Genomic DNA, 14110 nt, shown 5'->3' with positions numbered 1-14110 from the left:
TGTTGCCAAACAGGCCCATCCATTTAACACACAAATAAACATCTAAAGCGTCAAAGGTCAATATTATGTTAAAAAATGCGTTTCTTCCTTGTCAACATACAGGCAGTATGGAAATTGTTAAAGTTCCATTGTTGTGATGCCATGTTTCAAAATATAGGTCATAATGTTTATTCATGTTGTCGCCATAGACACAGAGGTACATTTTCACCCTATCACTGCACTGTGCCATACTACTATCCTCTCATACTTTTGGGAACGAAATAACTTGGTAATTTCTGTTTAATTTATTTGTTAAAAACAGTTACATTTTATGAGCAAAGTCCACATGTTTTTCTACAGAATTTCGTGCTCAGATCACGATCGGCGCAAACAATATCCTTAGCCAATTCACAACTGGAGTCTGGATCATCAGCACAACCATGAGCGGGCGCGGTAGTAGTGGTCACGTGCTTTGTAGTAGGTACCACGTGCTTTGTAGTAACTGCCGCTGAAAAGATAAATTATTTTCAGTATTGGTTCGCTTAGAATGCGCATACTATAATTACCACATGTTAGAAATTTCAGTCGCAATACATTACAGCATGGTAGATGTATGCCAAAAATATCTCCTTTGTAATGTTGTAAAAGCAAATAATTGTACCTTCTACAGGTTCTTCTCTCAGACATACATACTAAATGTAGAAGGGAACCTATGTCAATCAGTCACAGATAACTTAATATGTGTGAAGTCGCTTTTGATTGGCAAGATTGGAAACTCAAGCTCAGATCAGTATTATCTCCACACCAAAGCAGAGGCAATTAAACACTGTCATTTGCAGTTTTTCAGCATTTGATTTTCACTTTCATATTTTATCAGTATTTTGTAATCAACTATCTTTAGTCTTCGTGTTTGGTCCAAAGATAAAGAATCCTTAAAGTTCAACTATTGAGCTTCTGTTTAAACCTTGTTTAAAATCTTTAGTAGCTTCGTTTAGTAGCTTCGTTCCCCATATCCGTTTTAAGGGTGAATTTCAAATGTGTAGTATGCAAATTGTACTAGCTGTGTATTTTCAATGTAGTTGTTGCAGTTGTTTCCCAAAACCACGTACACCCATCCAATTTTAAAATGTGCGGAAGTAAAGCAACAATGGAACAACGAGCCTGCTCATCAATTGGGTATTGTGCAAAAGTTTGTCGATATGATATAAGTAATGACTTTCTTCAAAAATAACAAACTGAAATAAATAAAAAAGAAATAATTACATCTAATACATTTTGCTTTCAAACTTTTCAATACTTACCTAAACTAAGATGAGGTACTGTGAACGGTAGGTGGGACCATTTTGAAACAAAACATCCTTAATCTTCTATTATAATACATTTAATTCAAGAATATTTCCACAATACTCAATAATCTCATCACACTCTCAACTAAAACAAACGTATGCATCCCATATTGTTTATAGTCTTTATTTCTTTAGTTACATAGAAGGTGACGATTTTGTTCTTTAAATTTCTTTTCTTTATATCATTTTTGCCGTCTTTAACCAGCATCCTTCCATAGTAAGCTGACGTTGTATAAAGTTTCAGATGTGACCTAAGCCTACATATGTACTATTTTCATTACATGTTTACAAGGATTGGTAATTATTTGACAGCCTGCAATGTGATTCAAGCGAAAATAAGAATAGGCATCATACAAAACGCACTCTATGACACTTCCTGTCGGCCCAAAGTATCTTTGTTTTATTCATATGTTTGCGCCTTTCTTCCTCCATGATTTATACACCAGCAAATCTAGGGTCTATGTGTGTGCATTTAAATCATGTATGTATGTATGTATGTATGTATGTATGTATGTAGGTAGGTAGGTAGGTAGGTAGGTAGGTAGGTATGTGTGTGTGTGTGTGTGTGTGTGTGTGTGCGTGCGTGCGTGCGTGCGTGCGTGCGTATGTATGTATGTATGTATGTAGGTATGTATGTAGGTCTGTCTGTCTGTCTGCCTGCCTGTCTGTCTGTCTGTCTGCCTGTCTGTCTGTCTGAATGGATGGATGGAAGCTGTTTAGCTGCACGTCAGTAAAACACCGGCTGCACGATGTCGATTATACGCTCAGTTCTAAAATTGTAAATATAAAAGAATGGAAAAACAGTTAAGAGCAAATAAAGTCTTCTGCGTAAACCTAAAAAAAAAATAGCACTAGAAGATAACACTGTAAAATTATTAAAAATGAAACATAATGGTACAAAATATAAAATCCTTAAAATTTAGGGGCAAAGGGTTTTACATTATCAAAGGTTTTTACAATATCTGTGTACCTTCAAATGATCGAAGATTTTCCCTGTTGAAACATCATCATTAATATTTTTTGACTGGAAACACACACGCGCGTACTTATGCACGAAGTTTTGTCTCATCCGGTCGAGTGGTTTGGGCGTCCGGCTCGGATGCGGTTGGTCGCGGGTTTGAACCCTGGCCGAGTCATACCAAAGACTTATAAAAATGGTACTAACAGCTGCCTTGCTAGGCGCTCAACATTAAGAGGTTATTGTTAGGACTGGTCAGCCCGGTGTCAGGATAATGTGACTGGGTGGGACATCACGCTACATGTCTCATGATGCCCCAGTGCTAGACATCACTATAAACTGCCACACTGTAAACATCGTAGCGATATGACTGAAAATTCTTTAAAGCTACGTTAAATATCCAAATCACACACACACATTGTATCACAGGGTGGAACTCGATATTTTTATGAAGAATGTTTTCCGAGGTCAGCAGACCTGGCAGTTTTTCTCTGCTCGAGGTTCATTCTTCAGGAGATATGCATAAAATAAGATGAGAGTTCTATACGCCATCGTCGGATCACCATCTCATCTCGGCAATTTGAAACACTCAAGTGATGGATTGTCAGATTGAATATTTTTCAATTTTTTTAGATGTTGTAAGGAAATTCGAAATGATCATGATATTGCTTTTTTTTAAAAAGTTTCATCTATTGTGCTAAACTAGGAAACATTCACAACTAAGTGACTACATGACTATGTTACTTGAACAGTCTAAAAACTCTAGAACCATTGTCTCGTGTTACTTTTGTAGTCAGACCAGGTCTTTTGTAACACTGCAACGCTAGCTTTCTTGGAATTATATCCAGTTCCGCACTTTATGTTGTACTCATTGCATACACATAGAAAATGATTCAAGCCTACCTTCGGAAAAGTCAAAGAAGCATATCGTCTGCTAATGTAGGACATGAGAAAGGATTATCAAAAAAATACAAATCCACAATTATACATTGAAAATGCATCAAGAGGTTCATTATAAAAGAAATGTAAAACCACGGGGATAATAAATTATTTTGGTGTGTTCCTTTCAAAACAGGAAATCTTCGAAAAATTCTCTGAGACAAAATAACTGTTATACATGATCGAGTGTAAGCTGACAATCACATTCCATATTCTGAAGTTGATATTAATATGTAATTTGCAAAATAAACCATCATACCATACGTTATCAAGAGCATTTTATGCACCTAGAAAATTTGAACGCAACTTGCGTTGAGTTTCCTTAGCATAATAAACTGGCTCGTGTACTTATTAGGATGTCATCTTACAACCCAGAACCTTTTCGCTATACCCCCTCCCCGAGAGGATTAATTGAAAACTCGGCATAATTAAGGTCACTGTGTATCCTATTTATTAAAACATTTCCAAAATCATCTAAATAATCTAAAGAAGTGCCCTTTAATGTTCAAAGTATAATGTCTATTAACCTAACATATCTGCATCGTCACGATAAACAGTATTGCAAAATGGCATTTCAAACGGTCTTTTAGATTCCCGTTTTCCTATTTTAACAGTTCTCCAGAACTGTTCGGACTACCTCTGCAAACTTACCAAGATCATCATTTTCGTGTTTAAAATAATCTAACATGCATTTTATGTTGAGTTTCCAAAAGATTGTTTTAGCATTTTGGTTACTGGCGAAAGATATATCTTTTCCATCATACACTCTTCAAGTCTAAATGGATTCTTGCCATTTTAATCATGGTTTTACGCAATCCTTTGAAATCAATATTCCAGTACGGCTTAAGAAGGCTTTGAGTCCTAAAACGAGGGACTTCTTTCTGCGCGCAAGCGCTAAAGCATGAGCTATTTTGATATATAATTAATCAGTTTGCTTCTTGTTTATTGGACGAAAGTCTTACAGAACTTTAAAAGTAGGTCTAATTCTTACGCATATTCATATCTTTTTCTAGGGTTAGCTTTTTTCCAAGTGTACTTCTTTAGACAGAAATTTCAATCACATGTCTTGTAGGACGGACATTCAAACGATCGATATGTAAATATATCATCGGACACTTTTAAAGCACCATCATCAATTAGCATTGATTCTTTAACAATACCTATCCTTGCAGTTTCAAGAACGAAGCCATCTATTAGATACTTACTTTCAATATAGCCGAGTGGTCTAAAACGCTCTCCGTTACGGATCACTGCTATCTCACCTCTATCAGCGTGTGTTCGAGTCTCGGATTCGGCTAATGTGGGTATGTGAGAAAGCTTGCCAGTAGCCTCTCTTGGGTCGGTGGTTCTTTCCGGGGTTTCCCCGGGTTCTTCCTCCACCATTAATACTGGATGCCATGTATAGCCTGTCGTGTGCTGGAAAATGGCGTTAAACCCTACAACAACAACAACAACTTGCAAGATAATATGAAATGTATGATCAGCAATGACCTTTGCAAAATTCAACAATACTCAAAAGAAAATAAATTGTGCGACCCAAAGGGAATGAAATATTTTTACTTTTCGTGTCCTTTGTATATTAACATAGATTGGAATATTAAAATCACCCCTAATGATAGCGATATAGACTGAAAAGATCATACACCTTTTCTATATAATCAGAGTAGTATATCCAGGATATGGTAAGATGACACACGTATTGTAAGCCAGTCTTACCTGTATGAAGAATACACACGTATTGTAAGCCAGTCTTACCTGTATGAAGAATACACACGCATTGTAAGCCAGTCTTACCTGTATGAAGAATACACACGTATTGTAAGCCAGTCTTACCTGTATGAAGAATACACACGTATTGTAAGCCAGTCTTACCTGTATGAAGAATACACACGTATTGTAAGCCAGTCTTACCTGTATGAAGAATACACACGTATTGTAAGCCAATCTTACCTGTATGAAGAATACACACCTTTTGTAAGCCAATCTTACCTGCATGAAAAATACACACGTACTGTAAGCAAATCTTACCTGTGTGAAGAATACACACGTATTGTAAAACATTCTGACCTGTATGAAGAATACACACATATTGTAACCCAATCGTACTCTGATGACACCGCATCATCAGCCTCTAAAATATTAGCAACATTGTATTTCATGACACAATATGACCTCACCGCCATTCCACAGATTCTGCCAAATTGCCAACCACACCCTGCTCGATTTAGGTAGTAGACGACTAGTTAGCATTAATAGAGTCTAAGAATCTAAGTCGTTCCTGAATGTTTTTATGTTGATATGCAATGTTGTGGAAACAAACGTGTTATTGGCAGCATGTAAGCACAATCAGAAAGGGTGTTGGTTTATTTAGCATGAGTCGTCCACAACTTACAACAAACTCCACACGATTTAGCACAGAACTGGCTGGCCAGAGTAGAGTCCCCACAGATGATTGGCAGTGTGTCTCCATCGCAAGTTGATGAGGGGTCGTCTTGGCAAACACTAGCTACGGTTGTAGTATGGGCCGGCGTCGTGGTCGTAATGTGTATGGTGGTGGCTACGTGGGGTGCCGGTTTTGTTGCTGTCATAGATTTTAAGATAACATTAATTTCATGAATTGAATTAGTAAATTGTGACCTGATGAAGGAGACAAGTACTAACTGTTGCATCTGAATATGAAATCAGAAGAAGTCCGCAACTAGAATATGTTTTGAGTTTTCTGTCTACAACCGAACTACGAGAAGACAGAAGGAATTGCTATAATAACCTAAAATCTACTGTTACTTTACTCACACGAAATGATACCAAAAGGAAATATGTAGCAATTTATATTAAAATATAAGTACAATATTATGTTATATTATAGTATTGGGCATGCAGAAAAGTGCACGATTTACAAACCAACAAATTTTTATAAAGACTTTATTCTCACCATTGAAACAGAAAGTAGTTAATCTTGGGACCACATTAAAATCTCCATTGGAAGATGAAGCAATTTTCTTTCTGTTTATTCTTTGAACTGCAAATATGCTTGTTGTTGAGGGATATAACACGTAACGTGTCAATATATATATATATATATATATATATATATATATATATATATATATATATATATATATATATATATATATATATATATATATATATATACACATAACATGCTCTGATTTAATTCTTAGTTGAAACTCAAAACATGTCAGCACTTTAATAATCATGATTACACATTGAGTTTTTGTCTTGAATGTTAATAAGACACTCAACATACAGCTCGAAATTTAGATGTTACTGGACGGCGCCATGTAGGTGCCGTGAAGTTGATCCGAAATGAGCGTTTGTCTCAAGTCACACCTGTAGAGCTCGATTGTGATAACGGTTAGGAAAGCATATAATTAATCCGTATTTCCTCTTTTTGGAGATAGGAATGCAAACATAGGAAAACATGCAAAGTAATGCAATAGCTATTGTTACGGCTAGAAGCTTAACTTAAGAAACAAGGCACTGGTAATCCAAGCATGCATTCGATTTTCCTAAATATAAATGAAATATGAAATCAAAGTGAAAGAAATGAAAATAACTTGTATGAATTCTTAGAATATTATCCTAAATTATACTGTCGATTTCTCACTATAACGGAAACTGTCTAAAGGTATTCCCATTGGAGGTTCTAACTTGTTTATGTGCTACCCTGCTAAATCCAAATTTATTTACTTCAAGAGATTCCCGTGAACGTGGAATATTGCTGAAGCCGTTGAAAGTTTCCTATAATCCAATAGAATTAATAAAATTTTCAAGTCATTGAATAAATTCACATAATCCAATAGGTACTCTCTGTTTAAAGTAAAGATTTTCCACTCTGCTAATCCAACGAATAAATATTAGTAATAAATGATTATTTCTTCTCAACTGCTTTAAAAAAAACTGGGATAGATTGAAAAATAGAATACGTGAGGCGTGCATTCTCATTATATAGTCGTTATATAAGCACTAAGTCGACAAAGTCTGATTCGCTATTAAATTCTTGAATAATTACATAGTATTATTTTGAAATAACTCAGTCATGTTATGACCTTCCCAAACGATTGAACCATTTAGCACTTTGGGGTGCATGATAGTACTAAAAGACAAACGCAATCCTACCTTCACGTGATATTCATGTGATCTCCATTCGATTTAATGCGCGGCGTATGTAGTCTAAATAGTTGTTGACTTGGCCTTCTAGATCGACCTTTGTTTATGAATGAGCTTCTTACAACGTATAGTACATATACTTTACTATAGTGCTAGCCAGCCAGTGAATTGTAAAATTTAAAATATAAATGTCACAACCCCAAATGACTTAATAAAGCTATATTATAAAATATAAATGATACAGATATTCGAAAGACTATACACAATTAGCATGGATGTACATTCCCATTATGATTCTCATATTAAAGTACCATATTTATTGTAACGTAAGGCGTACGCTTGCGCAACCCCCTAACGCTTAATTATCGTAAATTGTATTTACATTTATACTGAATGCCATAAATGGTGTGTTTTATGTTACGTGTTTAGGCTCGAATAAACAGTGACACAAGAAAGTGTGAAAAAAACAAGCCTTGAAAAATTTAACAAATAATTTATTTCCCTGGAAAAATATACTGGAAAATGAAAATTATAAGAACTTCCGGTTTTAAGAATCAAATCCAAAAATAACCCAAGAATAATCCACGAATAAAATGTTAGACGTACTAATAATGAAAAGTTCTAATAAATTAAAATTCGAGTGCCGACGAAGACTCCAAGATGGAAGGCGATGAAATATAATGGATCCTTTGTGGTCTTGGAATGCCTTCAGTTCTGTGTTATTCACAAACAATTAGCCGTTGTTGGAAACCCAATACAAGTTTTGAGAAATGTCTTTGTTCAAGAATTCTATTTCAGCACAAATATATTTCCAGGAAAAAAAATTAATCCTTTTGAATCAAAATAATTCGAATACACATTAAAATAACTCCAGACTGACACAACAAAAGAACACATTGACATCAAGTGTTTTAAGCACAGACTGAGATTATTTATCTAAAACAATGCTTGTACAGTAATTTTGAGGCGCAGAATGGGTGCCCGTATAAGGGTCACATAATCATGTTTATATCACGTACTCTCAGCATGGCCCCGAAAAAACCCAATCATTTTACTCAATTAATAAAATGATAAATGTTGTTTACTTCAAAACAACTATTTACAAGCCTAGGGTCGCGTATTCAGGACAACATCGACCTCATCCTTATTATTCCCACAATAAAATAAATTTTATAAAGAACTTTTTTCACGTGACTGTTACTAATTTTGAATTAAGGTCAGGAACTAGGTCAGTCTTAGGTAATTACAATTAGTGTCAGGTCAAACAGATTTTCTGCAAACATTCCAAATGACCTAAACAAGATTATATTATAATAGCGTATAATATAAATAAAAAAATTAAAGCTGACAAAGAAACAATAAAATTAAAATGAATATAAATTAAATCAGATATAAGTAACACGTGCAAGATGATACGACTATCATGATTTCTACGATCACGCGTCTTCCAGATCTTGATAATTTGAAAATTGATCTAATTGCAAAAAACAATCAATGTATCACAGATGCCAAAAAATTGAAGCAGAAATTATAAAATTTCTTAGTGTGTAGGGTTGGTCTAAGCCAAAACCAATGGGAAATTCCATACGCAGTTGATGTTGAATAAATGTATCATCTGATACATTATGAAGGAACATAACAGGACCAAATTATTTTTGTGTAATCTGTATTTATCGCACAATGTTTTGACGGCAAATAAATTCATTGATTATTATATATGTGTAAGAATAGCTGGAGTGCCTACAAGCATGTATTGTATTAGATAGAAAAGTGAACAGTACATTTGCAATGGATGCAATTAACTGTAATTCACTTATTGTTTTTGGAATCTGCTATAAAATTGAGGGTTTTATAGAATTATGAACATTTTTGGATAATTTGATGGACATTTCAGTTTGGCACAAGTTTTGAAAGCGCTCAATTTCGTACTCAAGAGTAGCATGTTTAATAATTTGTTTCCATTTTGTTTTCCTTGACATTTTTGGTCTCTAACAAAACCTTAAGTAAATTAGTAAATATTATATTTGTGCAAAATGCTATGTTCGTCGCGGAAAGACTTACTGTTCTGGAACATCTTTCTAGAAAGATATATGCATAGTCAGATTAGAACTATTGTTTGAGATGTTACATTTTCTGGAAGGTGGCATAATTAGTTTCATTTTATCAATTTGCGATACATATCTTTTTAACCACAGTAAGCTATCGCATATTCTTGTCCATGTTGCTTGATGAAATCGTTGAAGGAGTTTGGTGCAATTATGTTGAAATACACTGAGCGGTCTTAAGGCTTTGTGTCTGATACTCTACAACTTCACATCCATAAAGGTCGGATGGTATCACAGTTGTTTTATGTAAAGTGACGTAGTTACGAGTATTGGTACTAACATCAACAATGACAATCCCAACAACTCCTGTCTACTTTTGTCAAGCATTTCATATTGGAGTTAACAAAGATTCCAACACGTTCGGTTTCATTTAAAATGCGTATATTCTGATTGATTGTTTTCGACTTAAATGTCTCCGATTTTTGTCTGTTGGGACTTAAAACGAATACACGGCTTTTACAAGGTTGAAAGTGAAGTTCCATTTCAGGGAGTATCTGTTACGTATATCAAGATGGATTGTTTTGTTTGCAAGCAGAGTTATATCATTGGCTTTGCAGTATTTCCAGATGGAGTGGACCCAGATGGGGTAGGTTTGCTCTTGTAATTCTTGAAAAAGATTATTAATATAAACAAAATATCAGAATATTGATAAAACACTTTCCTTGCCGAATGCCCCGTTATATTGAGAAAGGTTCGGAATTTAATTAATTCTTCAGGATAATGCTTTGTATATTTGAACCTTGGATTATCAGGTTTCCAAGTGCCCCGAGTGATGCACCGTGTCAAATGCTCTAAGAAAGCAGCAAACACTGCTGATCTTTGAAATCCCTGCTGCTCGGTATTATTAAAGTTAAATATAGTGATATTAAACCACCTAGCCAAATCTATGAAATAATCACTTTTCAAATAGACTATATAATACAGGTAACATAAAAATATCTCTATAATTGTCAGGGTCCTTTTTGAACTTCCCTTCATCTTTAAATATGGGCACAATTAACCGTACTTTCCAATCGCCAGGAATGTAACACTGGCGTATTACCTTATTAAAGGCATTGTGATTAATTCTATAAGCGTCCCCCACGTAACATAAGTGCTCGTTTTGAATACAAGTATTGCCAAGAACTTTCATTGAACTAGCTGTTTTATAACATAGGCTATTTCTTGACAACTAAATTTTGTTTTCAAGATAGGTCCATCAGTACACACAACCCGTCAATTTGTTCATGATTTACAACAATGTCTGAAAAATGAGTTTACGTTTTAGAAAACTATTTAGATAACATTGAGACTACCTCATCCTGAACAGACTCCAATTCGTGATCATATTTTAATTTAAAACAACATTTGGACTTAGTCAATGGTATCGAGTCGTTGTTGTTTAAAAATGCCGTAAACGAGTAGCATTTATACCATGCACACCATGATGATGGTGATTCTCAGTATATGACATTAAATTCCTCATGCCAAATACTTCACTGTAACACGAATAATACTCACTGAGGGATTTAATTGAGTCAATACTTTCTTGATACAAACGAATATTTTCCTTAGTGGGTAGATACACACCAAATATAAAGACTGTGAGATCTTTCGCTGATTTTAATTCAAGACCAATGTATCGATCATTACTGCAATTTAGTTCTTTTATTGAGTAGGCACAGATTGTTGTTTAATCTTGACTGATACTCCACCTCTTCGACCTTTCAAGAATCAGCTGTTTTCAGTAGTATCAATGTTTTTGTACAATTCAAGTAATCACTATGTAGTGTATAGATACATTTGCTTGTTTGCTTTGTCACATTCTAACAGAAAATTAATGATACATAATGAACAGAACATAATTCCTCTGACGTTCCAAGTAAGAACGTGGAGACTATGTCACATAATGAAGAGGACATAATTCCTCTGACGTTCCAAGCAAGAACGTTGGGACTATGACACATAATGAAGAGGACATAATTCCTCTGACGTTCCAAGCAATAACGTTGGGACTGTGAGACACAATGAAGAGGACATAATTCCTTTGACGTTCCAAGCAAGAATGTTGGGACTATGACACATAATGAAGAGGACATAATTCCTCTGACGTTCCAAGCAAGAACGTTGGGACTATGACACACAATGAAGAGAACATAATTCCTCTGACGTTCCAAGCAAGAACGTTGGGACTATGACACATAATGAAGAGGACATAATTCCTTTGACGTTCCAAGCAAGAACGTTGGGACTATGACACATAATGAAGAGGACATAATTCCTCTGACGTTCCAAGCAATAACGTTGGGACTATGACACACAATGAAGAGGACATAATTCCTTTGACGTTCCAAGCAAGAATGTTGGGACTATGACACATAATGAAGAGGACATAATTCCTCTGACGTTCCAAGCAAGAACGTTGGGACTATGACACATAATGAAGAGGACATAATTCCTCTGACGTTCCAAGCAAGGACGTTGGGACTATGACACATAATGAAGTGGCCATAATTCCTCTGACGTTCCAAGCAAGAACGTTGGGACTATGACACATAATGAAGAGGACATAATTCCTCTGACGTTCCAAGCAGGAACGTGGGGACTATGTCACATAATGAAGAGGAAATAATTCCTCTGACGTTTCAAGCAAGAACGTTGGGACTATGACACATAATGAAGAGGACATAATTCCTTTGACGTTCCAAGTAAGAACGTTGGGACTATGACAATAATGAAGAGGACACAATTCCTTTGACGTTCCAAGCAAGAACGTTGGGACTATGACACATAATGAAGAGGACATAATTTCTCTGACGTTCCAAGTAAGAACGTTGGGACTATGATACATAATGAAGAGGACATAATTCCTCAGACGTTTTAAGTAAGAAAGTTGGGACTATGCCATGCATCAGTAAGCAAGCAGACGTATACGTCAGTAATACTGTAATAGTCATAGTTTAAATACAATATTTTCTGTACAGTAAATCACATGTACAATAATCAAGGCTGATTACTGCTCTCTGTGCTTTCTTCGTGACTCATTGGTGTCAAAGTTGTAATGCCATACTCATTATGGATGCAGTTTTAATATTTATCTTAGCCATCATATAGTCTTATTTGATATATTTGTTTCGTCTACTATGTTTTGGTCCAATCTAGTATTGTTTTCTAAGAATTCGTCGTAGTCGTTTTCGTGATTTCCTCTATTTCATGTTGTTGTATTTTTTACGCAGCTGGTTTCAACTGAGGCAGCGCCGACATGCTACACCATTCGACCAAACAAAGTTTTCGCTTTCTATTAGTTTTGCTTCTTCTGCGGGAATATTTACCCTCACTATTAAGTTTGTTCCTTTTCTCACATGGAAAAAAGAATCACAGTCGGATGAAGCCCTCTTTCTTCTAACTGTGATCCGTGATTATTTAGTTCGATTATCGATATTTCCGCTGTAATACATGTCAGTTCTACTCCAAGATATTTCCAAAAAGACTTCACCAGAACCTTTTGCCATTTAAGAACGAGGTCTTGTTTTTTTTTTCTTCTCTTTTCAAACAAATTCTATTAGAATCAGCTGACTCACTGTTCCACACAAGAAAGGAACTGAATTTTTTGTGGCCATCAATGAATGTTACATGACTGGCTTTCGAATTCCTATCTGTATGCCATAGTTGTTGCTGATCATATTTTCAACTGCCATCATTTATATTGTTGAATTTCGACTTGTCTACATCTGTCTATTTTCTTTCTTGTTTATATTGTTTTGTTCACGTAATTATATACTCATTTAGATGAGGTATGTTTGTGTGTATTGACACGTCTGGTATAGGTTATTGGCGTAGGTGTCTAGCAGTGATTTCTGCATAAATAACGGCAGCATGTGCCTTTCCGTCAGATTGTTTATTTGATCACGCGGTTTCTGGGATGGGCGAGCTGATAGTAACAATAACTGGACTCTTCGGAGTGTCAGGATGAACGCTTACTTTCTCTCTATGTGGTAATTAATTAAGATGATAACATTTTGTTTATCTATATTGTGGCATCGACTTTAATATCACCAGTTGCGCTGCGTAGATGACTTAATCAAAATCGCCAATATTGTGAATTCTGATAGATGCATACGTTTCAAAAACTGCATGCACCGTAAATTTAGCCTCAAAAACAGAAAAATGTTTTTTTTTTTTTTCTAGCGTAGATTAAAGGTAGTGTTTTTCTTTCCGAGTTAATCGATTTTCTCCTCTTTCAATAGAATAGGTTTGGTAATTCACTAAACATTGTGTCGATGTTAGTCCGATCAGTTATACATTCCGCTAATGTAAGATTGTTTGAAGTGGAATCACACTACCTTTACATATGGGAGACTCAGATGTACTTACGGTTGTTGATCAACAAAAATGTCTTCTATTTCAGAATCACTGCCGTTTAAAAATAAATATAAGGTATAACAATTTGTCGTATGTGGGGCACTTGTTCTCTATCTTGTTTTAGATTTCCTGACAAGTTATTTATTTGGATTGAACGGAAGATTGCTTGCCCTGTTGGCTAAGAACGTTCTGTACCAGGACACCAAGCCCTCCATGCGATTTGATAAACTAGCTTGCAAAATCGTTAAGTTCATGTTCAAACCACGATATTTTCTCGTGGCTCGAGATTTGAGAGTACTGGCTTCTATAAT

General features: G+C 35.3%; 1 protein-coding gene across 2 annotated transcripts in view; it reads right to left on the bottom strand.

Moving 5' to 3' along the window:
- Nucleotides 1–269: 269 nt before the first annotated feature.
- LOC149794539 (uncharacterized) overlaps nucleotides 270–14110 on the bottom strand; it is a 38756-nt gene continuing 24915 nt past the window's right edge. For both annotated transcript variants that reach the window (XM_089968798.1, XM_089968800.1), the window contains 2 exons: nucleotides 5615–5803; nucleotides 270–487 (listed from right to left, as the gene is read on the bottom strand). In XM_089968798.1, coding sequence (XP_089824924.1) covers nucleotides 309–487; nucleotides 5615–5803 — 368 coding nt within the window. In that variant the 3' untranslated portion in view covers nucleotides 270–308. The remainder of the gene's footprint in view (nucleotides 488–5614; nucleotides 5804–14110) is intronic.

This window comes from Sinohyriopsis cumingii, chromosome 8, assembly GCF_028554795.1.
Source record: "Sinohyriopsis cumingii isolate HCF-2022 chromosome 8, ASM2855479v2, whole genome shotgun sequence".
Classification (NCBI taxonomy): domain Eukaryota; kingdom Metazoa; phylum Mollusca; class Bivalvia; order Unionida; family Unionidae; genus Sinohyriopsis; species Sinohyriopsis cumingii.
This window is presented reverse-complemented; position numbering and strand designations above follow the sequence as displayed.